Below are 27,575 nucleotides of genomic sequence, written 5' to 3'. Positions count from 1 at the left end.
CCGTGGTTAGCATGATTTCTTGCAAAATACTGATTAGAAGGTAAACCGGCTTGCTGCCGCCTCTTACAGTTATTGTATTTACACCATCACTCCCAGCCCCAAATTGCAGCCATATAACCAGTGACATCTGCTGACGAGGCAGAATATCTACAACAGTATTATGGTGTTGTAACACAAATTCTGGTCTTTGTGTGTATGTGTTGTTGTTGCACACATGTACAAAAAGGATGAAGCTACTGGTATGCTACAATGTGTCTGGATTCATCATTCTGATGAAAGTAGCAAATTCCTTCAGACCCTCATGAATCCATTTTGTCTTTTTTCATTCATTTTGTTTTATTTATTTTATTTTATTTTATTGTTAATAGTATTATTTTCTTAGTTATATGGGATCCTGGTGCCATACAATTTTAGTGCCAAAGACTAAAAAATTAAATGTTAATGGTTATTATATCTAGGTTTTTCTTTTGTGATGTTTTAATTGTATTTCATTTTATTATAAGATGCCATGAGTTAGAATAATTTGGTGGCATCTATATTGATAATACACCATCATTATTTTATCTTTTTAAAAAAGTCATCAATACCCAAAAGGATTCTTGGGAATAAAGATGAAGCTAGCTGCTACTGTTCTGCTCCATGCCATTTATTTTTAATTCAAGAATCTTTTAAAAATTAGATTCTAGGAGCCAATAGTTCAGAGCACCAAGAAAGGTATCTGCAGCCACATTAGAATCACACTGGAATCCAAGGAGCCATTAAAAATTGAAATAATTATGAAAGCCTGCAGCTTGAATTTCCCCCACTCTCATGTAATCAAAAACAGTTTATAAATCTCTGCTCTGGGTGCACCAGGCCTTCACCAGAGTCCTTAGGACCAGCTGAATAATTACTGCAGTAGGTGTAATACAGAAAGCTACCGGTTTCTGACTGAGCAAGGCTATCGCTAGTGTACAAAATGGTCATCTTCCTTTCCTGTTCTGCCTTTGTTATACATTAGAAGAGGGTCAAAGTCCCTGTAGACAATCTTTCTAACTGCAAAAAATTATTTCATGCAATGTATATTAAATTTCTATCCTGACTTTTAGTTAAGAAACTCAAGATAGCATATATGGCTGTCCATTTCCTTCACAAATACAACTCTATGCGGTGGGTTGAGCTTACTCTATTTCTTTTCTTCTGAGCTGACAGTCAACAGCTCTTATTTTGCTCCATTGATTTGGCAGGGTCTTTAATAAAGTCTAGGGTACTTTGTGTTGTTCTCTCACATAAACACATGTTCTGCCATACTCAATCCCGCTTGCCCGAGGAATTCTTATAGGCCTACTCCCAAACCTTTTAAAACTTGTGTTTTGCTTTTTGATGTCCCTAAGCAACATAAGGAGACTTCAGTTGCCAACAATTTGAGGTAAGTTATCTCTCTACAGTTACAACACCCACCTCAAAGAAATGCAACCCAAATCAAAAGATGGAAAAGCAATGCATTCCCAATATTTGATTTACAATGTTAGAGACATTTTACTACCTGTCAGCTATTCTTTTTTTCTCCTTTCCAGGAGTAAAAAGCATTCCTTCAATCCTATCCCTCTGCATCATTACCACATGAAAGAAGATCACGAAACAGGAATGGAGACCAAGAAGAACTGGTTCTTGTCTATGATGCAGTCATGGTCGTGGCAGACTACCTAATCTCCTGAATTTGTAGAGGTAAAAAGGACTTGTAGGTGTCATACAAGACAAGTGAAGATCACAGTAGTTGTTATTGAAAACAAAGGCTCCAGTGGGCACAATTTTTGAGCTTTCTAGCTTTTATCCTTGGTAGAGATAATGAAAACCATCTCTTCCAAAAGAGCTACTTTCTTGTTGATTATCTCTGGTGGTGATGTCTCTTCCAGAAATTTACCAAGTAGTGATGTCTATGGAGATTCTCAGCCATTCAGGTCATGGTGGTATCAAAGATGCTTTTTCAAAAGGCAATTGGACTTTTTGTTTTTTCTTTGAAGATGTTTCACATCTCATCCAAGAAGCTTCTTCAGTTCTGACTGAATGGTGGAGAATGACTGCACTCCTCATGACACAACATCCTTGTGCCATGATAACTGCAAGGAATATAAATATAAATCCTTCCATTCTCCACCATTCAGTCAGAACTGAAAAAGCTTCTTGGATCAGATGTTAAACACCTTCAAAGAAAAACAAAGGAACTCCAGCTGCCTTCTGAAAAAGCACCTTTGGGACAAAATGACCTGCCAGTTACTCCAGAATGTCAAGTGCCCTGGAAGCTATTTAGTTGCCCCAAACTTTCAGCCCTCTCCCCCTCCCCCCATCCTAATTGATCCAATTTTTCATCTAAAATGATCGTCATTTCCTCTGACTCTTCTGTAATTCTTTTATTCCATGACTGCCCTCAAGCACAAGCACATATATACATGTGCACACATGCTGTGGGCATGGACTGACTGACACACCCCACAGCAACCAAAAGTGCCAGACACTTGGGGTGCCTGGACATCTACACATTTGAAACTAATTGTGAAATAATAACTCTTTAAGAAGATTTGAAGTATTTATCGCCCCCAGTGCTTCTTACAGGGAAGTGTTCCTTTCTTTGGAAGATGTCTACTACCTGAGCATTTTTTTGTGTTTTGTGCAACTGTGGGTCATCTAGATGCTTTTGCACTATGCTGAGCATTTGCAGTTTCAGGCAGATCCCTCCCAACTCAGCTTCCAGACAGGCCTTAGTTTGTTCTGACCTACATCCTGGTGAATGTGGCTCTCAATGCAGAGACCTTCCATTCCCAGTTACTATACAAAGTGATATGGACAGGAAGTACTATATTTCAGCCCCTCTGCAGTTGTGCCCGCCCTCACATCACCGAGCAGCTCTTGGCCCGGTCTTTGCGGATCTCAGAGTCAGTCAATAAATCTGTCCGTCCGGGCATCTGCGTAATCCGCTTCAGTCCTCGCTTTGAGTTGCTCCGTTTGAGGTGCTTATGCATCCGATTGATTGAGGCCAGTGTGGTCACATGGAAAACATCCCGCACACTATTCTCTGACACCTTGGAAGAGCATTCTACATATGCCACAGCACCCAACTGCCGGGCCAGCATGCTGCCCTGCAAGGGGAAAACACATTGTTGCATTATGCCATAATTCACCCACAGCCTTTTGCTTTCTTCCCCCCCACCCCCCATCCCCCAACCTAGTCTGGTAATTGCTTATTACATTGCAACCACCTCCCTTTTCCACCCCCACATTCTGGCAAATACCTATCACTTCCCCAGATACGGTTACTCCATGTGTTTCTTTTAAATCACGGCTTTTAATTAATTTTAGTACTTTTCCTGGAAGGAAGGGATACAGGAGTGTCTTTTAAAAATGGGGCGAGAGGGACTGTGTCTAAAAGAGGGAGGGTGTGAAACATGTTAGGATCTATGAATGCCAAGGTGGGAAAGAAGATTAAAAACAAGCTAGCGCAGCTTCCCCTTTTGGAAGGTTGCAACTGGGATATGGAGCAGAAGATCCTGCTGGTGGAATGAGCAGCAAAGGAGCCTCTAGCCCCAGAACTTCATATGGGGGCTCATATCATGGTGTTGTTGTTTCTCCTCTTTCCATTTTGCATAAGTTATTTCAGGGAGCTTTTGAATGCTCATCTGCATAGACAGGACAAGGCAGATTGCAGTATGGCTTTAAAAGGCATTAAGAGAAACTCAGGGAACATACCATCTCAGGCAAATACGAAATTCATTTAAAACTAAAGCTGCCTCAGCTGGGAGGGGTACTTTTTCTTATTAGTAGCTTTTAGCCTGTGCATCTGCTTGCGTCAGAGTGGATCAGTTCTTTAGGCTACTCTGCAGTTATTTGCTGCTGAAAAGCAACTGTGTGTATGTGCATAAAAGGGAAAGGGAAAAAATAATCAGAACATACATGCTCATGGTCATCTGTGGGGAGGCCCAAGGAGAGCATGATTTCATGCAAAAATCACAGCTAAGGTCAGGTAGATTGTTAGACATCATGTGCAAATATGGATAGTTCTCAAATGACAGCTAGTCCACAGACCCAAAAAAGATATTTGCAGCCTGGATTCAAAGTTCTGACAGCTGCCCCACCTCCCACCCCCCTTGCAGTCATGGGATCACATTTTAGGCGCTTAGTAACTGGCCCACATTTTATGGCTGTTTGCAGCATCCTGCAATCATGTGATCATGATTTACAATGTTATTTGCCAGAAACTTGTTTTTATTTCTGGTTTCTGGCAAGAAACACCCACTGAGGACAATAGGTTTATCTAATGACCACTGCATTCCCTTAAGAACCTTTGCAAAAAAAGGTAGTAAAATTGGGCATAGTCATATGATGACCTATTTAACACTGGGACAATTTATAAATATAAATGCAATTCGAGACTCCGTTTTAGTCATAAGACAAGGACTACCAGTAGATAGTTGCGGCATTTGCATAATTATATAATCACACACATATCATCTTGGCATTAGCATGGTTTGTCCAAATGCTGTTACACTGCACACAGGTATATAAATCATTAAGACAGAAAAGGACTCGTGCTTTTCCTCTACATATACCTATAACTCAGTGATGGCTAACCTTTTCCGGACTGAGTGCCCGGAACGCGCCCAAATCCTCAAAATGCAATGTGCACACTGGCATCGCGCACCCCCCACTGCTCCCCGTGCATGTGCAGCAGAGACCCGAAGACCAGGCATGAGCGCATGCGCGGTAGAGCTGAAATAATGTATTTAGAAGTTTTAAAAGGCCCTCAAGATAGAGAAGGGAAGGGAAAGGGAAAGGGAAATAAAATTAAAATGGAAGCACTGAAATACTAAAGCAGTAGAAATCCAAATCTAAATATGGAGTCAAATTAGAACTGTAAAATATAAAATATGGATGAAAACCCAGCATCAATTAAAATCCATGCTTTAAGGCAAGATTAGGCTGCCCAAATTACAGGTAATCCTTGATTTAAGACCGCAATTGAGCCCAACATTTCTGTTGTTAAGTGAGACATTTGTTAAGTGAATTTTGCCCCATGTTACATTTCTTACCACAGCTGTTAAGTGAATCACTGAAGCTGATAAGTTAATAACTCCATTGTTAAGTGAATCTGGCTTCCTCATTGACTTTGCTTGTCAGAAGGTCGCAAAAGGTGATCACATGACCCTGGGACACTGCAAATATCACAAATGTGAACCAGGTGCCAAGCATCTGAATTTTGATCACATGACCATGGGGATGCTGCTAAGGCTGCAACTGTTAAAAATGGTCGTAAGTCACTTTATTCAGTGCCATTGCAACTTTGAACAGACACTAAACAAACTATTGTAAGTCAAGGACTACCTGTATTATTACTATTTAGCTAAGGGAGAAATGAATACATGGCAATTCTTTCATGAAAAGTTGTTCCAAGTTGTTCCATCACAAAAATGATATGATCTCTTGAGTAAGCCTAATTAATCTTATCAGCAAACTTATGTGGCTACTATCAGAATTGGCCCAGATTAAGTCCAAAACTTCCTACCATATGTGTGCACAGGGATGTGTGTCAGTTCTCTACAGCCTCACTCCCTTAAACACATGCCAACAAATTGAGGCTTAACCAAGGCTAACCCATACTTTAATTAAAGGCAAAATAAACACCTGCTCATGTGTAACAGGGATAAGGCGCTGTTTGGAGAGTTCCCGTAAAGTGTTCAAGTCTGTACGCATGTCCAGTTTGCAGCCCACCAAAACTATTTTGGCACCAGGGCAGAATTCTTGTGTCTCTCCCTGCCACTATAAGAGAGAAAAATATAAAGAATTAAATTAAAAATGAATTAATATAATTAGGCAAGGCCATTAGCTCAGTTATCCCACCTCATATCACACCTTGTTTTAATCCCACACCCATGTTTCCAACACAAAGAAACTTGACCTTTTTACAAGCAGCAGCACAATGCAACTAGTAATTTCTGTGATGTGAGATTCTGTATACACATAGTCCTCAACATATGACCACAACTGAGACCAGAATTTCCATTGCTGAACAAGGCTGTTGTTAAATGAGTCACATCTAATGTTATTACCTTTTTTGCCATTGTTCTTAAGCAAATCATTGCTATTAAGTGAAGGGTGCAGTCAAGAAGATCTGGATTCCCCCATTGACTTGGCTTGTCAGAAAGTGGTTGGGAAGTTCACAAATGGCAATCACGTAGCCCTGGGACACTGTAACCATTGTAAATACATGCTGATGACAAGTGCCAAGGGGATGCTGTGTCAGTTGTGTCAGGACCAGTTGTAAGTCGCTTCTTTCAGCGCTGTTGTAACTTTGATAAGAGTCACTAAATGAGTGGCTATAAGGACTACCTATATCTGATGTAGAGAACCACCATTCTGGTCACGAGAAACATAAAAATTGTCAACATGTGCAAAAACTGAGGATACTTTCCTAAATTAGAGTACAAGGTTTGAGGTAGAGACATGCTGTTTCACTTGCTTTTTTAAAAATATAACGGCCATAACTCATTTTATTGTGCTTTGGTTTATTGAGCTTCAAGACTATCTATCTATCTATCATCTGTCTATCTATCTATCTATCTATCTATCTATCTATCTATCTATCTATCTATCACAAATAAAGAATTAATGGCAATCCTCACTAAGTGGATTTATCAGTGCTATTTTTCCAATAGCATTTATTCCTATTCAAATTTCTGTGGACACATTTTGATAATTTTTCAACATTTCAATTTTTCATAATTAGTCAGATGTTTAGCATTTCTAGCAATAGACTATTTTTAAACTATAGTGATACAATTGCGATTTTGAAGGAGAGCTCCTCTTTGTCTGCAGGCAATAGACAAACCTATTTTCCAAAAATAAAAGAAGCTCTTCTTACCTTTACCATCACATCTTCATGTTCCCTTTTGGTAGCATTTTTAGCAATCTCACCTTTTTAAGGACACTGTCCAGAGTTTCAGGACGGCTAATGTCAAAACAGATAAGAACAGCATCTGAATCTGGATAGGCAAGGGGGCGGACATTGTCATAGTATGTTGAGCCTGTATGAGAAAGACACATTTTTAAGTTAATTATATAGCTAAACATGATGTTAGTATATTGTACAGCAGATAGGGTGGGGGTTTCTTTCAGCCTGAGCCTCACATTTTCTTAAAAGTTCCATGAATCATCATGCCAGAAAAGACAAGATTAGAAATATCACACCTTCTCTCTCACCATCCCTGTTCACATTCATTCATATTCTGATCTCCCTTGTCTGCCTTCTTCCCCATCCCCATCTCTTCCTTTGTTATCAATTTTCTCTACATTTCATTTTATTCTGTCTTCAGCTCCAGTTGTTTCTCTCTCCTTCTAGGTTGCTCCCTCAGTCAAAATTTGAAATAAACACATACAAAACACTGTTGTGGCCATTATGTAATCCTAGGTATCAAAATATGGATTTGAAGTTGAGAGTACCATATTCAGGAATATGAATGTTTGGCAACCTCAGCATCAGTGTGTGTGTGTGTGTGTGTGTGTGTGTGTGTGTGTGTGTGTATGTCTTCAAGTCAGTTTTTGACTCTTGATGACTGTCTAGACAGGTTCCAGAAGTTTTCTTGGCAAGATTTCATAAGTGGTTTGCCACTGTTTCCTTCCTAGGGCTGAGATAGAGTGACTGGCTCAAGGTCACCCAGCTGCCTTTGCAGAACTAAAACTCAGTGTTTTTCAGTTTCTGGTCTGGTGTCTTCATCACTGTACCAAACTCCAGCATAATTTAGTACCATTAGCTAAAATATTAGCAGTCTAGTTGGTAGTAGAAATGCCAAAACACTCAAGAAAAAGGCAACAAAATCCAGATTTTTACATACCCTCTTGAATGAAAGGTAGCCCTTTTCACTTCCTGCCTAGGTTCCTAAAAAGGTTATGAAGGAAGAAAAGGAAAGTAGACAAATAGGCTTTTTTTTTTTCTTGAAAACTGCCCAGTTTATGACTTGGAATGAAGCTGGGAAACCTCTGAAATTCTTATATTTGCTGGGCTGTTTTGTACTTCTTCCTAGCTTCTCATTTCCCTTTCTACAATCAACATGCTAGGGGCTTAGATAAGAGCAATTTTGTTTCTGTAAAATGAGAACAGTCAGTTTGATGGGGTTGTGAGGGTATTGATAAAACGTTATTAAATGCTCTGCAAATTTCAAGTGTCATGTAAGTAATTTATAGTGTCCATAGACTGGATGACAGTGAAAAAGCAGCCTGTCTGTTCATCAGTCAGTCTCCCTTCAGCATTACTGTTCAGAAGAAATACGAACACATACAGCAGGGGTCATAAATTAACTGACTGCAATTATGTATTCCACTGAAATGCAACCCAACAACAATAGAAACTGCACACTCTTCTCAGATGCAACCTAGACCATTAAGTGGAAGCCTGAGAAAGAGCCTCCTCACTATCTAAAGAAATACAGCCAGCTGAATTTTCCTGAAGCAATCAGGGGAAGGTGGAGCAAAAAAATGACCCTCCCCAATCTAATTAAAAGATCTAGTAAATTCACTATGTGTAATTCCACCATCCACTTGTGAGGGATACAATTAGGAAGACTGGGGAAAAGTAGGGAACAAATGACTTTAGAGAAAAAAAGAGAGGGAATCACAACTATTTGCAGGCCCTATGTCTGTATTACACTCAGATGTAATCATTGCCACGCCCCAAGATCAATATTTAGAGACAGCCATTACGTTTTACTCAAATGGGTCTTGACTAGTCGCAGATGAGGTCAGTCAGTGATGGCAGATGTCTAACAGCATTAGCATGGCAGCTAATGGCAGGTGGAACCAGATGTCATTAACAGATGGAGCCAAATATTTGGCAAAACTGGGAATCATAACAGATGGAACAGCTTCAAAACTGAGAGTTGGGGTGATACTCTTGACCTATGCAATCCGGATGCACTTGCTTTGTGGCTGAATTGCAATCCCCATTGTATAGAGATCATAAAAAGTGACCAAGCTAAAGATAAAAGCAATATTTTCACCCTACTTGTACTTTCTCCAATAGCAATTGCACCAAAAAGCAAAATTAAAGGAATCAATAGTTTCAATTGAAGAAATAATTCCAAAAATAATTCCAAAGAATTATACTTATAAAAATAATAATATAAGACAAGGATTGAGCTCATCCCAAGTCAGAATTGTTCAGTTAAAGATGATATTTTAAAATTAAAGCTGAAGAAGCTTCTTGGATGAGAAGTGAAACGTCCTCAAGGGGGAAAAAAAGCTAAGTTGCCTTTTTGGGAGTGGGGAGGAAGCACTTTTGGAACAACCATGACCTGGGTGACTGAGAACTTCCATAAACGTCTTAAAATTAAATAATTTTAATAGTAGACATTGCTAAGATTATAATATTTTTCATGCTAAGACTTCCTGATCCTATGTAAAGATTATATTTTTGCATAATCTTTTGCTACATTTTATTCTTTCATAGTGACAATGGCAATGACAATTTGTACCTTTCTCAAACAACTGTTTTTGCTATATAACATCTATAAGATAAAAGATGCTGCTGCATAAAATAGATTACAAGAAACAAATTTTAAGGCGTTTCTTTTCACAATGCAACCACAAGAAATGAGAACACAAAAATTACATCAAATAGTCCATAGCAACGCTTCAGAAGACAAGGGTGTTAAAATGGAATTTCATACAAAATATAAATTTGGCAAGAGTGAAGAGTTAAAATTAGATAGAATGATTTAATATTGGTTTTTGCTCCACACAGCCTCCTTCATCGAATCAAAAATAAAACCAGTATTGGTCCTCCCTCCTACCAGATATAATTTTTACCAACTGTGAAACAGAAAAGCTATAAGCCATCAGAACACCCACAGAAAGAAAGCTTAGAAGTTATTCTATCTTGAAATGGATTCTTAGATTTTCTGAGAATGAATTGCAATGCTTCTACAGACCCCAAGAATTCTGAATATCTGCATAATTTCTATTCAGCCTTTCTGCATTAAGGCACTTATGCCTTCTGTTTTGATCAAATTCCCAGCCAAAATCTTATGTTTTTAATGAAGTTATATCAAGAATGAACCAGCCAATATGTCCTCCAGAAATAAAATGATAATAGTCTTCAAATCTGAATTATTAATTTCTAATTACTTCAATATTAAAGAGTCACAAATCTGCATGAGCTGTCCTGAAAATAAAAACATCAGGTATTTATAAACTTTGCTCTCCAACATAAATGTTTTGATCAAGGCTGCATAACACCTCTTCATCAACAGAACATTGTTCCCCTCAAAAAAAACAAACATTTCTTTGGCTAAGCTACAACTGCATATAAGAAAAATAATTTTTCACCTAAAAAAAAAAAAAAAAAAGACCGATGCTTGGTTTTTGAAAACTTTGGACCAGATGTGTTCCTCTTTCACATGCTGGAGTAATTATAATTAAAAAAGGAATAGGACTGTGCATCTCCCATTAAATTTTAGACCTCCAAGGTCCCTTCCAACTCTGTTACTGTTACCTGTTACCTGCCAATATAGCCATTAATACCTGCCACACTCTTATTTACTAATTTATTTTTCAAGGTAGTTTTCCTTTAAAACATGGTAGGAAGCTAGCCAACTGGAAAAAAAATCCAAGCTTTAGATATAAACTTTACTTGCAACAATGCCTTTGGACCTTGTATAAATTGTGAGAAATAAAATAGTGGTGATTACTGCTTTTTTTGCCTTTTGATATAGGACTGGCCACACCCATCATGGCACCCATATCAACATGTCCTTAAATTACTAAATAGGCTTACTGGTCTGTTGGACATGTATCCATACCAGAGGTTCTGTGGGGGACCAGGGTGTTGCATAAAAAGGTAAAGACAGAGGGTCAATCAAATCCCCCCTTTTTATATGGATGTAAAAAGCAACCATATAAAAAAGTCAGAACCTCAATTATGTGGGCACAATTTTCATCTTGACTTCTTTTATGCTCCCCTGCAATTGTCCTTGCATACACACTAAATATAGATGTACTTTTGCAGGGTATAGCTTATTCTTTTAAGATGTCAAGTTCAGAAGAATCTCAGTTCAATATCTTACAGAAATTGCACTCACTAAAAAAAAGGATCTCTCGTTTCCCAAACAGGCTGCAATACACATAATGCTAAACAAAACTGGTAATAAGTTCTGATACATGAAAGCCCAGTAACCAGTCTTATTACAATGTTTGAATTAAGCACATATTTGGTACCAATTTAATCTGTTAATTTAAATGAATGCTATCCTCCAAGACCACTTAGCTTTCCTGTCCCTCTTTTCACCAGCCACTATCCATAACCTTCTCCATAGCCTAAAGGACAGAAATTTAATTTCTCAAGCAGCACATTTCCAGGATGCTAAATTAGCTATTTCGCTAAGTCTAGTTTTAGAACCAAAGGATTAACATAGTGTTAATAGGCAGTTTCTGGGAAAACTGCCTGTTAGCATGATGGTTAAAAAGAGAGAAATTTGTAAGGCAGTGACTAAACAACTACATAAAGGAAACTTCAACTAGCAACGAAACATCTAAGAGGAGGAAAAGGCAAAGGAGGAGAAAAGTTTACTTCTCTTACTATATCAACAAGTATTTTATCACTAGGTATTTTGTCAGGCAGGTGAGAGAGAAAGGTATATGTTTAAAAGTCTTCCTTCCTTTCTTCTTTTCCTTCCTTCCTCCCTCCCTCCCTCCCTCCCTTCCTCCCAGCTCTTTTTTAAGGGTACTAACACCCCACTCCAAAATCTCTACCTTAAAAAAGTGAAGTCTCCAAGTCAAGGTGGGATCCAGGCATTTTTTGGCCTGCCACAGCCAAACTTAGACTTCCCGGGACACTCAATTGACAGGAATCAACAAGAAAGTTTTACCCTATACAGATATGTTGTTATAGAAAAATCCACCTGTCAGTTTCTACTAGTAAAGCAGCTGTGCAGAGGATGTAGCCCAGCTTGGTTCAGAGCTGACAACTTTAGCAGACTTCCTCCCTCCCCATGAACAAAAGCAACAGAGGAATCACCTAGGCCTTAAACTTTATAGAAGATGCACTGTAGCATGATCAATCACAGCCAGTTGGTCGGACTTCAAAAATCATTCTGAGATTCCCCTAGTAATGTCATGGCAACCCTTCATGCAAGAAGACTCCCATTTACTGTATATCCAGAGAAAAACAACCAGGGAGAGCCCTTGTTAATACATATTTGGCTAAATAATATTGTTACTGTTCACTTACACTTCATTTTTATAGCCCATCGCAATGCAGGTTTGTCACTAGCAAAAGTGAATTGAGAGTTTGTCACATCAATTTTTAGGTGCAGGAGATGAAGTCAAAGATAGGAAAGGGCTCAAGAAATAAATGGAACATGCATGCCTGATATCCAACTCTTTTCTTTCATTTTTTTAATTTCAGCAAATAGCATGCACTCTGCACTTCGTTTTCAGTTTATATTATAACTTTTCCCTATTTCTCCTTTTCGGAATGCCAGTCTCTAAGCCATCACTCTGAAGAATAAAGAATAAGCAAGATCAGACTTCTTCCTCCCCTAAAAATGCATATATGGCTCTTTAATCTCCACAGTATTCTTCAATGACCTTGATGCCTGCCCTAAATGCAGTGGATCAAACACTGCAGATTCCCACGCTCTAAGCTAAATGCTTATGGCCCAAAAGTGGGCAGTCCAATGAGGAAGAATTCCAACAGCAAATTTTTTCTCCATTTTTGGAGGTTTTTTTAAAGGATCCAAAATGCTTTTCTAAATAAAGATGTTTTTAGCTGCTGCTTAATTTCTTTTGAGACAGAACTTGCCTGAGAACTATGATTCTAAGATTCCAGTTTCACTTACTTACTTACTTATTTATTTATTTATTGAATTTATTGGATTTATATTGCCGCCTATTCGCCCATGGTTACTTAAGACGGCTTACAGAATATATAACCACATTTAAAACAATAAAACTAATAAAAAGAATCAAAGAGCCTGGTGGCGCAGCAGACTAATAGCCTCTTATTATTATTCAGCTGCCTGCAATTACTGCTAGTTCGAATCTCCCCAGGCTCAAGGTTGACTCAGCCTTCCATCTTTTCTAAGGTAGGTAAATTGAGGACCCAGTTTGTGGGGGCAATAAGCTGACTTTGTATAAATATACAAAAGTATGAAGGCTATTGCTTAACACACTGTAAGCCGCCCTGAGTCTCCGGAGAAGGGCGGCATATAAATCAAATTTAAAAAATAAAATAAAATAAATTAATATAGTATAATATAATAAAATCAACCCACCCCAACCCCCACCCCGGCAACAGCAGATTACATGAGCCATTTAATGGGCTCCATCCCACTCTGAGTTCCCCAGGCACCCTGGCAGAACCAGGTCTTCAGCGCCTTCTGGACAAATATTAGAGTGGGGCCCATTCTAATCTCTGGGGGAATGATGTTCCAGAGAGAGGGAACCACCATGGAGAAGGCCCTTCTTCTGGGTCTCACCTGGTGTATCTCTCTCGGGGATGCCTGCCTCTCCACTCTGATGGGTCGGGTAGATGTCACTGGCAAGAGACATATAATAGTTGACTGTGATTATTTGATTGCAAGGGGGAAAAATCTCTACAGAGGTCTTCTGTAACAATTTCATATGAAATGTGAGTTTGTCACATTACATTAACCTCCACTTCACAAACAGGATCTAAAGCAGACAAACCTAGATTCAATCATCTGCCCAACAGTTTTTCAAATTGAAAGATAGCTATTGATCCTTGACTAGGGATGGTCTCCTTGCTTCTTTGTGCTTCCTCATTTTACTAGTTCTCAGGAAAAAGCAGCATTCTTCAACCCAAGTTAAGAGCTCAACTCCAAGTAGTTTTCAATGCCTTAATGATAGGACGTTGCATTGTGTGGTGGAAAAACAAATTAGTGTTATCCTGACCACCGAAGCTCTTTCTCAGCCTATGCTATGCAAGTAGCCCCAAGTCACTGGAGAAAAGGTGCTATAAAGACTTAGAATAACTAAGAATAGCTAGAATGGAACGTGCTATTCTAATAACACAGAAAACAGGTTTCTGCCCATGTAAATCCAATCCAACAGAAGTAAGATATCACATTCAGTATTGCCTTATGATAATAAGAGCAGCAAAACACTATTTCTCCACCTTTATCATATTCATGGACAGCTGTCTGGCAGTCTTTTTGAAGATGATTTGTTCCTTGCTGGACAGGGATGACCTCAGGAATATTTTCAGAGTCACAGTGTGAAATGTGGATGTTCGTACTATCTGGTAGATATGATTGATATGATCTATTCAGAAATGGACTCTGATTGGAGAGGCCCATTTGAGGTGCTTGGGGCATTGTTTTATGAGATTATCCGGAATGAATTGGAATCTGTGATTCCCAATGAAATGGATCAAGTGCTCCAGCCATTTGTCTCTTGAATTCAGATCCTTTTTGCCCAGGAGGTAACCTATAGTTGCATCCATAGAATGATGTTGAGGAAAGGAGGTAGTTCCTCCTGCTTTGAAGGAGACTGCAATGTATCCTTTCCCCAAGAAACCATCAATAGACTCAACAATTCTAGACATCTATCACCCAGTCTCCAATCTTTCCTTTAAGGTAAGGTTGTTAAAATGGTTAGACAGCAGTTGCAAAGGAAGTAGATTATCTACACTTGTTTCAGGCAGGTTTCAAATTGGATTATAGCACAGAAACTGTACTGCTTGCATTTGTTGGTAATCTTTGGTGGAGCCAAGATAGGATAGTATGCATCCATTCTTATTCTTCTTGATCTCTCAATGACTTTTACTAAGATATATCATGGTATCCTTCTGCAGCAGCTGTGAAGATGGGAGACAGTATATTGTGTTGATTCATCTCTTTCTTCTGGGGCTATTCCATTCAATGTTGATGGGGAGAAGTGCCCCTCATTTGTGGGATGCCTCAAGTCTTGATACTCTACCCCTTCCCATTTAACATCTGTATGAAACTGCTGGATGAGGCCATCTATTGGTCTGGCATCCAGAATCATCAGTATGCAGATGATACTCAATTGTAGATCTCGACTCTAGCCATCAGGTGATGCTGTCACCATCTTGTCAATGCCGATGTCTATCGAGTCTAAATAGGAAGGAACAGACTCAGGCTCAATCATGGCAAACTGTGTGGCTGTGGTTATTTGTGTCTCCTGGAACTAGGAATAATTCATCTTTGGTCTTAAATGGGAATGCACTTCCCCATTTGGTATGCAATATGGGAATCATTGAGAACTCTCAGCTTTTGCTCAAAGAACAGATGGAAGCTAAGGCCAGAAGGGTCTTTGCACAGTCTATCAAGAGACCCAGCTGTGCCCATTCCTAGAGTGGGAGGCTCTTCAGACAATCACTCTATTCTAGTCAATTTAAAATAGATTACTGCAATGTGCTGAACATGGAGTTCCCCTAGAATGCAGAATGATGGTTGGGCCATGACAGTGATGGTTGTTACCACTTAGCCTCCAGGTGCAATTCATCTATAAAGTTACCAATGGGCTTCGTAATTTGAGAGACTGCTTATCTCCCATGGTGTCAGCTCACTCAATAAGATCAGGCAGAATGGGCATGTGCAGGTCCATTCAATCAAATAATGTCATCTTTTCAGACTTAAAAAGCACATCTTCACTGTTATGGTGCGTACCCTCTGGAATAGCATTTCTCCCAAAAGATCTGTATAGTTCCTATTTCCACTTTGCAGTTGTTCAGAAGATCTTTGAAAATATGGCTTTGCTCCCAGGCCTAGAGCTAAGGTGGAGGTTGAGCCTCTATTATTGTTCTTTTGATGTACTAGGCTTACTTTCTTTGGTTGTACATATTTTTCCTTCACTTTACAATATTGTTTCTCACTTTTAGAATATAAACAGCCCAGAGCCAGCTGGGAATCAAGTGGGGGAGGCTCAATCCAGTCAAACAAATCAGCATGCACCAGTAGGCTCCTTTACACTTACATGTTGCTCAGAAGCACGATTCTCCAAATTAGATTAGATTGTTGTAATATTTGCTGACAATTTTATTCCACCACTTAAAATCTGTTTAAAAGAAAACTAAAATCTTTTAGTTTTCCTACTGAATATTTCTTAATTTCTAAAACATGAAGAATAAAAACTGTACACTTGAAAATAAAGTTTTCCAATCTGACAGGCTACATAACCAAGTATCTCTAAAAGATAGTTTTGATCTTAAAAAATGAGAGAGAAATACATTCATTATAATTCTATTTACAGTCTATATTGTCTGTAAGCTGATAGGACGATTGCTATCCTAAAAAATGGGCTATAAATCATTACAATAAATAAATAGTACTCTACACCTCTAGCCATACTTTACATACTCCTTCTCTCAAACTAAGTACTGCATTTAGGTTTCTGGCTCAAAAATAGCATTGGAACATTTACTTTGTTTTTAAGATATTCCCTTTCTTGGCTAAATCCCAATAAAATGTTTGCAGAATCACTGCTCCTTTTGAGAAAAACAGACTTATTCCCCTCTGCTTTCACAACCTCTTGCTTTAATATCCTTTAATAAGGAACTTATCCATACAACTTCAACAGCCACATACATTCTCTAGAAACAAAAAAATAGAGGGAGGGCAGAAATCAACATTTCCCCCCCTCTGCCTAGAATTTTTCACCAATCTCTGAAGGGCACAAAGAAAAACAAAGTCTAGTGTTTTTTTAAAAAAATCTCCTACCCAGCCAGCAGCTTGCACAACATCAGTTGTGCAAACACAACTGAAGATAGATTGGTCAGGCACAGTGGTTGATACTGAAATATGGCAACTGTAACCATCCCAACTCTCTTTGCAAACAGAATGCATACTATTAGCCTGAGAAAGGATGCAAACATCATCTCATTTTTCCGCTGTGCTCTCCTAAAGTGGTTTTAAAAAACTACTCTGAGAGAAAATAGCATTATCAATTCATGCCAGAGGAAACATTCCACATTACTTGAAAGTTTGGATAATCATATACCAAATGTTTGAAATAAAAGACAGAATTTACCTTTTTTCTTTATCCTCTGAGTCAAAGACAACCACCATCTCCAGCAGGTCAGGCCTCTGTAGGCCAAACTAAGGCTTACAAGGCCTGATTTAACATTTAACATGACTGTTTTTTCCCCTTTCTAAAAAGAGGCACAGAATGGGGAGGATGAATCAAGATCACTTCTCCACTGCACAGGGAAAGTTATTCTCTGCTCCCACCATCATCACCACTAATATTTTCTGGGCTAATAATAAATAGTAAAATAGTTTTCATCAGAGAAATACCTATCTGAATACCTAGTAGCTGCGGGTAGAAACACTCACCCACACCAAAGCCTGTGGACAAAAGATGATGTATCTAGTTTAAAAAGACAAAAACATAGAAACTAAAGATAAACTGATAGTAAACCCCATTCCTTACTAGCACTGATGATGTTATCAAGTTAGGGTAATGAAAGTCTGCAAGAAAACAAGCAAGCTCAGAGAGCACCAAGGACCCCTCATGTCAACCCCAAGCTGCAAATATTCTCCTTTATTGATAGAAGCTATCTATTTAACTTGTATCTAGTTCGTCCATATAACTCCCAGCATGCAAAACCTTGAAAATTCATTTATGTTATATCTTTAACTTAAACTATTTATTCCCACCTAACCTTACTGGAAACAAAGTCCCACGGTATTTTCTCACTTCTAAATCTCTGCCTTTCCTATTCCCAATTTATCTGATTGTCAGATTTGTGCAAGTTCCTTCAGGCAGAAGCTGTGTTTTAGTTCGTTTTATATTGGTTGAGTTCATAAAGGTAAAGGTTCCCCTTGCACATATGTGCTAGTCGTTCCCAACTCTAGGGGGTGGTGCTCATCTCCGTTTCAAAGCCGAAGAGCCAGCACTGTCCAAAGATGTCTCTGTGGTCATGTGGCCAGCATGACTAAATGCCAAAGGCGCACGGAATTCTGTTACCTTCCCACCAAAGGTGGTCCTGATTTTGCTACTTGCATTTTTTACGTGCTTTCGAACTGCTAGGTTGGCAGAAGCTGGGACAAGTAACGGGAGCTTACCCCATTACGCGGCACTAGGGATTCAAACCGCTGAACTGTCAACTTTTCGACTGACAAGCTCAGCATCTTAGCCACTGAGTAACCGCATCCCTTTTTTTTTAGTTCCTACATCATGGTAAATCAGAACACATGCATGTTCTGCATATATCAGCTGATTTTTTATTCAGGCACACAAACACACATACATCATGACCTGCTTATGTTTCAGATATATTTTCTTACCATGTTCTCCATGCCTTCAGCAATAACAGAACTTCCAATGTGCAGTATTCTTCATTGGGAAGTATTCAGAGACCTATTTGTCTTGAAAATAGCCCATGTTGAACTGTTTAACACAATCAAACATCTGCACAGGAAATGTTTCATGACATTTTGTATTATAAAACCATTTTATAAAATTTGCCAAATTTCAACTTCACTGAAGTCATGGATCCCAGATTTTGAACGTATTCTGTAAGTTAGCCCACTTTAGGTATCTTGGTTCAAAAATTGTGCCCTAGGATGCACTGTTTTGCCCAATTAAAAATTACGGAAATGAAGGTAATAGTACATGCCTACATACATACATGCATGCATGCATACCTACATATATCACCAAAATATGCTGGCATGATTCTCCATTGCGTTTAGCTAGGAAACATGTATTACATTTTGTAAACTTGTTATGAAACTTAACCGTGCCCTCTTTCTCCCCTTCCCTCAAGGAATCCAAAAATTCTGGAAAATCCCAACCCTCGTCTTCCCAGGTACACCTTGACCAAGTCATATCATTGCCCTTCCCATTCTATTCATTGGTTATGACCCCAGATTGAAGAAGTTTGCTTTTTATATTTTAAACCATAATTTGTTTTAGTCATGGTTTACTGAATGAGTCAGAGAATCTTGTGTATACACAAAATCACTCCTAAATGGAAAAATCCTTGTTAGATTCCTTTCTTAAACAAGACAGGAATAAACAATGAAACCACATGCTTCCTTGTTTGTTCATTACACTGAGCCACAGTAACGACAAAAACATCTTCAACCAATGGTTTAGTGCTCTAACATAAATTATTCATCAGCTTCATGTATATACATTTAGACCAACATAATAAACTACTTTATACTATAGCATGCTGGCTGATGAATCCTGAGAGTTGAAGCACAGACACTTTAAAGTTGCTAAGGTTGAGAAGCACTGCCTTAGCACAATTTGTGAATCGGATTACTGTGAGGTATCAAGGCTCATATTTTGTACAATGTATGCAAAAATGCAAGATAAATCTTCCCTCTGCAGTCAAGATATAGAGGTAAGAATCAATTTATTTTTGACTCACATCCAAATCAGTTTCTATCAGCACTATTGTGTTTGTGGGCCCATTTATATTTTCAATGTAAATTAACTTGATGTTTGCTCTTGTTTCCTATGGTGACTCTCTACTATGAGCTGAACCCCAATAAATGTTGAATTATTTGTTATCACATTACCCCATGATTAGAAGACAGTTTTCTGAGATTCACCAGCACTGATCTTGGATAAAGGACATATTTCATGCAATACATCTACACTCTTAATGCTCCTCATAGCAATAAGTTATGATATGGAACCAACGGTTTTGGATTCTGAAGAAAACATGGAAATCAACATAAATAATAATCTCTGGGGGAGGTTGTCAAATGGTATTACCTGAGGTACTGGGGTCCCCAACATGGTACTGGGAGGTGGCTTACTCTGTCTGAAGGCCTCCTGTGCTGACCACCCTTCTTTTGAAAGCAAACTTTTTAAAAACAAAAAATCCCCTAATTTTTTAGAAATGGGAAGCTGGCATTCTGCAAAGCAGAGTACCAGCTAACAACATTATCTTTATTTTTAAGGATAACTCTGAGTGCCAAAATTCTTAGGAAAGCAAAACAATAAGTGCTATAGCACAGTAATTTATTTTGGAGGTATATTTCCCCTATCCAGAAAATGGCAAAATAAAGCAGGATTAATAGGAAGCAGATGATTCAGGAGCTGGAGAGGAATAGCAGAGAGAACTGGTTAAATTGGTAGATTGCAATCAGTAATGTCCCACACAGTTATAATTTCATGAAGAGTCAGATTCGCCCATTAGCTTTTTGCCTGAGAATTTACAATATATTTCAAAATTCCAATGGGTTCCACACCCAAAAAGATCAGAGACTTACCAAACCATACCGCACTTTCCTTTCTGTTTTAAAATCAGATTAGAAATTGAAACATGCATTAAGTTTAGTAAGAACCATTTCCATCTTCTAAGGCTGTTGTGAATGTTTTCTAAGCCACACTCGACTTCAGAGAATATTTCATGAAATGAGATGAATGGCACTATAATCCTAGCTCAAGCCAAAAAATGTATTGAACTCTCTAGCCTTTCAGAAGAATTTAAAGGACATGATCTGGGATATAATTATTGTGACTTCCAAACTCCAATTTTAATGCATAAAGCAAATATGAAAAAGCAGAATAGGAGGCAAGGTGAATACTAATTTGTTAAAGGTAAACCATGGATGTTGCTCAACCTTTCGGCCCTCAAGCTTCAACCAACTCTCAAGGGCACATAGGGTCTCAAAATATTACTGCAGAGACAAAGAGAAATATATCTAACATCCCTCATCATGTTTTCCAAATATTCCCACAGCAGCTTGCCTATTGAAAAGCAGAACTGCAATCAAGAGTGAATTAAACACAATGCCTGGCATCCCAATCATATCATCCAGAGACCTGGATCCATATCATATCATCCAGAGACCTGCATCCATATGTGACTTTTATTGTGCTTCAGAGTGATTTGTATTAAACCAATGCATTCACCTGGATATAATACTAGAGTCTCTCTGTCTCCCTCCCTCCCCCTCCCTCCCTCCCAGACTCAGAAAAACATAGCTGAAGACAGAGAGGCTGGAGGGAGTGCAAAAGTGGTGTAAGAAGGCTATTTGGATGTGACAAATCTTTACAGCAACATTCAATGTAGTCAATAGCCATTATGAAATGCCTTATTGCTCCACAATTTGAGCTAACCATGGCTATGAAATCACTGCTAGAAATATCAGTGCACCTTGCTATTCCTCATGGAGAAGAGGCTGAAGGGAAAAGAAATTTGCTCCACAGACTGGAGGTTAGGAATGTTGCGGCCTAACACTTAAGTTGGGGAAAATTCATCTAATAGAACTGTGTGACGGAAGAAAAACGAGTACATGCTTCACTACAGAGCCGGTCTAGAAGTTAAAAGCTACAAGAAGCTGGAGGAAATTAATAAGTGACATTACTTCCCAGTCCAGTCTCTGGCCTATAATACAGTCACACAAAAGCCACAGACCATATGTTGTCAGGGAAGCTCAGAGTCATTCAGACTTCTTCACGGTAACGTGCACAGTTTTTATAGAAGAAGAGTTCCAACTGTGATATAAGGATTTGCTCTTCATGCTATCGCCTCAAATGTGTGAAGGGATAACTGACTGCAATTATCAGGATGATAGGAAATACTGTGTGAACAATTGAATTTGGACAGAAAGTCATTCTCGTACTATTGTAGGAGGAGACGCACATTAGTCAATGGGAGCCAAAATCAGGAGAAGTCTGATAGCACTTTTTCTGGCTAGCACATTTTATTAAGAGGCATAAATTGTCATGAGCTGCAGCTCATTTGATCAGATACATGAACTGGCTAGACGAGTGATTGCGAACCTTTTCAGCACCGAGTGCCCAAACTGGAATACATGTGCATGTGCATGCGCCAGAGCACCGGAAACTCAAAAACCAGCTGGCTGGTGCTCATGCATTGCGCCAGCCAGCTGGTCTTCAGGTTTCTGGTTCGCGCATGCACACCGGCCACTGGTCTTTGTGTGCGCTGGACCACCGGAAACCCAAAGACCAGCTGGCCAGTATGCACATGCCTGTTTTTTAGGCTGCTTTCAGACCATTTTCGGGCTGTTTTCAGGCAATTTTCAGGCTGTTTTTGAGGCTGTTTTCAGGCCATTTTTGGGCTGTTTCAGATGTTTTTCAGGCCATTTTTCAGGCCAAAGATGCCTCAAAAATGCCCCCCAAACTACCTGAAAACGGGCCAAAAATGGCCTGTGTTTTGGCTGCTTTTCGGGCCATTTTCTGGCACTCTGGTGCCTGCGCTGGAAACCAGAAGAGTAGCTGGCGATGGCATGGTGCCATAGGTTTGCCATCATGGGGCTAGACTCATGTGGGAGCCTCGGTGGTGCAGCAGACTAAGTGCTGTTAAGTGCTAGCACTTAGCTGCCAGCTGCCTGCAATTAGTGCAAGTTCAAATCTCACCAGGCTCAAGGTTGACTCAGCCTTCCATCCTTTCGAGGTAGGTAAATTGAGGACCCAGATTGTGGGGGCAATAAGCCAGCTTTGTATAGAACAACACCGCTTGGGGGGGGCCAAAGCCCTACTAAACAGATATATACATAAAAGTATGCAGGCTATTGCTATAATGCATTGTAAGCCGCCCTGAGTCTACGGAGAAGGGCGGCATATAAATTGGACTAACAAATAAATAAATTTAAATTGGGATGATGCGAGGGAGGGGGGACATGGTGATGCAGATACATGTTACCTGTGAGACAGATTACAGATACCTTATAAATATCATCTTACTACCTCTCCCCAATTTAAATCATACATTGGTCAAGTCACTCCATGCATGTACTGAAGTGAGTGACTCACGAAAGTGAATGGCTCTTAATAAATTTGTTAGGTGGAATGTGTGCTACTAGATTTCTTTTGATTTTTCCTTCCTTTGGCAACTAAGAGAAGCCAGTTCCACCATTAATTGGAGTGATAGATTTTTTTTAAAAATGTAGTTTAAGATAGACATTAGATCCAGCACATTTCATTTAGAAATGAAAATGTAGAACATTCCTGGAAAAGGTAACTTTTATAGAGAACTTTAAAACTGCCTCTAAATTATACTGGGTTTATTGTTATACTTTTTTTCACCTTGAAGAGAATGATGTATTCAAGGTCCTTTTAAAACAGTAAAGAATTGGAATAGCTAGTACAAATCCCAACTTGGATTTCTTAATAATGCTGAAGTACTGGCTAATCATTTTCATACTGGAAATTGTGTCCAACATATCTGGAGCACACCAAGTTTGGAAAGGCTGCGTTAGCCAACAGTAGCAGGATCCTTTACAAAATGTTCTTGGTAGTTTATGAACTCAGAAGTGTATCTGGTCAATTACTGCAAAAGGGTTTTCAAAAGGGAAGGAGGAACAATACAGAGCCTTTCCATTTTCTCCAACAAATTTAAGGATGCCTTTCTTGGCCAAGTTGAAGACACATCATCTTAAAACTCCAGGCAGGACTTGGATACTTTTGTTTTCAGCAGATCCTCCTGACTAATGATAAACTGTCTTTGAAATGAAGGCTCAGTTCAAAACCACTTGGTGACAGGAATAGGTATTTGCATACGTGGACCTCAGTATTCAAGTTGCCAGTCCCATAGGACCGGCACAAGCCTCCTTGCAGGAGATCAAGCAGTTTTTTATGCCAGCCAGATTCAATCCTACTTCTTACTCGTCTGTAATGTCTGGAAACCAATTCTTTCTATGGTCAGCTTTTCTGGATAATAAATGCATTAGATCCACCCTCCACAAATCTCTGGCGTGTCTAGCTGGATCCACTATCATTACTAAGCAGTCTGTGGCTGTTTTTACTCAGACTGCCAAAACTGAAGCTGTAGTTCAGTAGCAGAGCTCCGTTGTTAGCCTTGAATGTTTCTCAGCCTTGCAGAATGCTGGCATTTCTGTTCATTAGGAGAGGCTGAAGCATTGTTATCATTTTGTGTACTGCTCTGGCCTCTCACAGCAAAAGAATTGTTTGCTTGCTTCCTCTGTCCACAGCTAAAGGAAGAGGCATCCTTTTCACTCCTTAGACAGAAGAGGTTTTCTACAGCTTCCTAAGAAGCCACCAGCAATTTTGCCACAGCTGCACCGCATACAACAGATCCCTTCACACAAGCCAACAAAACTAATGAGAGACCTTTGCCAAGGGAAGGGTCTGGCAGTGCCAATCATGAGGCTGTAAAGTTAATCAATGCAAAGCAGAGCCAAGACAGAATAAGGGAGCCCCAATAGTCAGATTATCCTTCTTCCTCCCCCCTCCCCAACCAGCCTCAGCAATGTTTATCCCACACCTCATCATGATCACAGCACCACACCTGCTGTTTGCAACCGGAGTCAAAGCAGAAGAGATTTTCCTGATGTCTGAGGAGTCATGCAGAAAGCTGGCAGGGAGGAGTGTTCAAAATAAAAGGCAACACTGAAAAGCAGCCAGAATGAAAAGCCTTAGGAGAGCAGCTCCAGAAAAAGCAGCAAAAGAAAGCCTTTCCTTTCTGCAGACAAGAGAAGATGGCACTGGGCCTTTCTCCCAGGAGTGAGGACTGTTCCTGGATCCAAAGCAGCTTTTCCCTTTTCTTCTCTTGTGGCCTCACTCTGAACCTCTCTCCAATCACCTTGATCATCAGACGCTGGCAGAAAGTGGCAAAAAGAAAAAGACATAGGGGCTGGGGCTACTATGGCACCTTTTACTCTTGGGGGGGAACATAATCACATGGGCAAATCTCCCCATCACCACCAACCGCCCCCCCCCCACTACCAAATCTGGTTCTAATAGCTTTGTGAAACTGAGAATCAGGTGAACCAGCAAACATTGGAAGAAAATGTGTTTGTGTATTTCAAATCCTGGTTTTGTGGGAAGGATGAAATTCAAGATGGTGGGTGCCACATTGACTTTTCTGACAATGCAGATACCCTTGTATACAAGCAGAACTTTGTCAGAAGTCTGGGAAAGTTGAACTGATAATTTGTTTATAACTATAAGGGAAGAGAGTAACACATGCAAAGCACCTGCCTTACTCACCAAATAACCTTAACTAGGGAGTAAGAGTTTTATTTATACGTTCTAAGTATAAAGATAAAGATAGTCTTTATCTATGTAACAATATTATTGCTGGGGGGAATGTTAAGATTTCTTGCTCAGATTTACACCAAGGCATAATCTGGTTTTGTTGGTTTGGCCAATGAAAGAAAATGTCAAAAACACTTTGATTTATTTCACAAGCTATGATTAAATAAGGGTTGGTATAATGTATGAATCAGAATCATTCCTCACTCCCACTTCCTGTGCTATAATTATGGATGTATATATTTAAATAATCACAAAGCAATAATAACAAAAAAGTATAATATAGAGACTGGCACTGGGAGACCCAGATTCAAGTTTACCTATAGCCAGGCATCTTCTCTCTATCCAGTTTTCTTCTCAGCATTGTTGTGGTGGGGAAAAAAGATATGAGGGAGCTATTTTGAGAGGAGGGGGGGGGAGGAAAGAGAAAGAGAGAAAGAGGGAGGGAGGAAGAATACAAGCAGGTAGAATTCCCTTGTGTATATTTTCCAAGACCTCAACTACTAAAGGCTATCACAGCTGGAGTTTAAACTCTAGCCTTTCCAAAGATAACTCCTCACTTACCTGAAGTATCCCACATGTTAAGCTCAATGCGCTGCTTCTCAATCTCAAAACTGGCTGTGTAGTTCTCAAATACAGTAGGGACATAATTCTGCAGGGAATGGATAGAAAGGAGGGATCAGAATGTATATCAAGAATCAGATACAGGACTTGTAGAAATGGGAGTTTACTTCCATCAGATTGTCCACACTCTTCTTCAGACTACTCTCAAAAGCAGCCATTCTGGCGTCTTCACTCTATTCTTGATATGATACAAACAGGCCTTGGCTGGGAGGGCAAAATGTAGGTGTAAGCAACACCCACTGTGCCCTCCAGATGTGCTGGACTAATATTGTCAAGGCTCCTTTGCAACATGAAGCTGATGGAAGCAGTAATCCAAACTACCTGAGTGGCAGTTTGCTTACTCATGAGTTACCCCAAGATGAAAGCAACTGCTTACAGGCAGTCCTCTAGAAGGGCTTGGAACTGATACTAGATTTTTAGAGCTCCCTGAAGAGACGAAGGCTCTTTTTTCAGTCGTCAGCATTATCCACAGAATGGGACCCATTGTTCTATTATCAAATGACCCCTTTCCATCCCTAGTTTCCTAATTTTCAATTTTTTAAAATTCCCATATTTTCCTTGAGCAGATCTGATTCCTGTCCTTCACATCACCCTCCACCAGAAACTGCCCTTGAACATCCTTCCTTCACCAAGAATCCCGGGCTCTACTTTTCCTCCTGCATGAGGATCCATACACTTTGCCTTGTTTCCCCAATCTCACAGTCTACCTTGAAACCGGGTTTTCAATCTCTGCCCCCTACCTGAGCTGTAACCGAGCAGCTTGCGGAGTCCTCCATAAAGTAGTCCATGTAGTCCATGGTCATTGGGCTCGTGTATCCTCATCCCCGCCGCTGGACCTTCGGGATGGGACCAGAGTCCGTGCCCACCGCGCCAAGAGCACTCTCCACGCGCCACCTGCACACCCAATCGGTCGCCCTTACTCACTTCCATTGCTTCCCACCGAATCCACTACCCCGGTCCACAATGTGACCTCCGCAGCGCGGTCCCTTTGGACGGAGCCCTCCCGCCCCATCCTTTCGACCGGCCCTCCGTCCGCTCCCCTCGCTCCCCTTCAAGGTCCCGTGCGGTTCCTCCATCCCGGGCCGCCTGCACTCCTCCGCCCTTGCCCCGGTTCTCCTACCTCAGGATAGGCGTCCTTGGCGAAAACATGCAGCAATGCCGTCTTGCCGCACTGGCTGTCGCCAACCACCACGATTTTGCAGCGCCCTAGCTGATTCTCCATGACGGCCAGCGTCCCCGCTGTTGAGTGAATGACCGACCACCGACCCGCACACTACGCGCTGCCTGCTAGCCCGGCCGGCCCCAAAGCATCGCAGTTCGTCGATCGCTCGCTCTCCTGCCTTCTCAATCCCGGCGACCGGCTACCGACTCCGCTTTCCGGCTCCTTATGCCGCACCCCCGGCTCCGCCCTCCCGGCCCCCAGTGCTCGCGGTCCTGGTGCAGCCAGAGGTTCAATCATCGGCTCTGCCGCCAGGGGGCGCCTTTTGCTTCTGTCACTTGCAGGGAGAAAAAGGCTCCGGCAGCGACTGAGACTCATCAAGGTTTGCGCAGATCATCTGCGCGGAGACTTCTGGCAGCTCGAAAGCGTCGCTCGCAAAGTTCAAAACTAACTTTCAGCTAGGAAAAATTAATGATGATTTTGCATGCTGTGCTGAACTACATTTACATTATTTTATAATTTGGAAGGAGGACTTTTTTTTCTGTTTATTAACCGTGCTGGACTTACTATGGGATAACACACCCCTTACAAAAGGGGTAACAAATTTAAATGCCTTCATAATGTTGTCTTAGTTGAAGGGACTGCAGGACTTTTATTTTTTAGACGGGGCAGGAAGAATAACTATTTTCTTTATGTTTCACCCGTTCTGTACTTTTGCATCTCCCATTTTATTCCTGCAAACTGTTTCATGCTAAAAAAAATCTTACTTAAAAAAAAAGATCTAAACATAGAAGCAAATATT

General features: G+C 40.1%; 1 protein-coding gene across 1 annotated transcript; it reads right to left on the bottom strand.

The window, feature by feature from the left end:
- Positions 1-459: 459 nt before the first annotated feature.
- On the bottom strand, positions 460-27,022 carry RND2 (Rho family GTPase 2). Its single transcript, XM_034416221.3, has 5 exons — positions 26,735-27,022; positions 25,555-25,642; positions 6,946-7,055; positions 5,656-5,790; positions 460-3,116 (listed from the first exon to the last, which is right to left on the bottom strand). Exons 1-5 carry the CDS (start codon positions 26,834-26,836, stop codon positions 2,868-2,870), a joined length of 684 nt encoding a protein of 227 aa, XP_034272112.1. The 5' UTR covers positions 26,837-27,022; the 3' UTR covers positions 460-2,867.
- Between the last annotated feature and the right edge of the window lie 553 nt (positions 27,023-27,575).

The sequence above is a fragment of the Pantherophis guttatus genome, chromosome 4, assembly GCF_059756535.1.
Source record: "Pantherophis guttatus breed Tessera chromosome 4, ASM5975653v1, whole genome shotgun sequence".
Lineage (NCBI taxonomy): Eukaryota > Metazoa > Chordata > Lepidosauria > Squamata > Colubridae > Pantherophis > Pantherophis guttatus.
This window is presented reverse-complemented; position numbering and strand designations above follow the sequence as displayed.

What these genes read in the sequence shown, in the direction of transcription:
- RND2 (XM_034416221.3), bottom strand. Translation starts at nt 26,836, where the DNA reads ATGGAGAATCAGCTAGGGCGCTGCAAAATCGTGGTGGTTGGCGACAGC. An exon ending in TAACATGTGGGATACTTCAG is followed by an intron (nt 7,056 to 25,554) that starts GTAAGTGAGGAG and finishes TTTCTCATACAG; the next exon opens with GCTCAACATACTATGACAAT. An exon ending in TGGACAGTGTCCTTAAAAAG is followed by an intron (nt 5,791 to 6,945) that starts GTGAGATTGCTA and finishes TCTCTCTTATAG; the next exon opens with TGGCAGGGAGAGACACAAGA.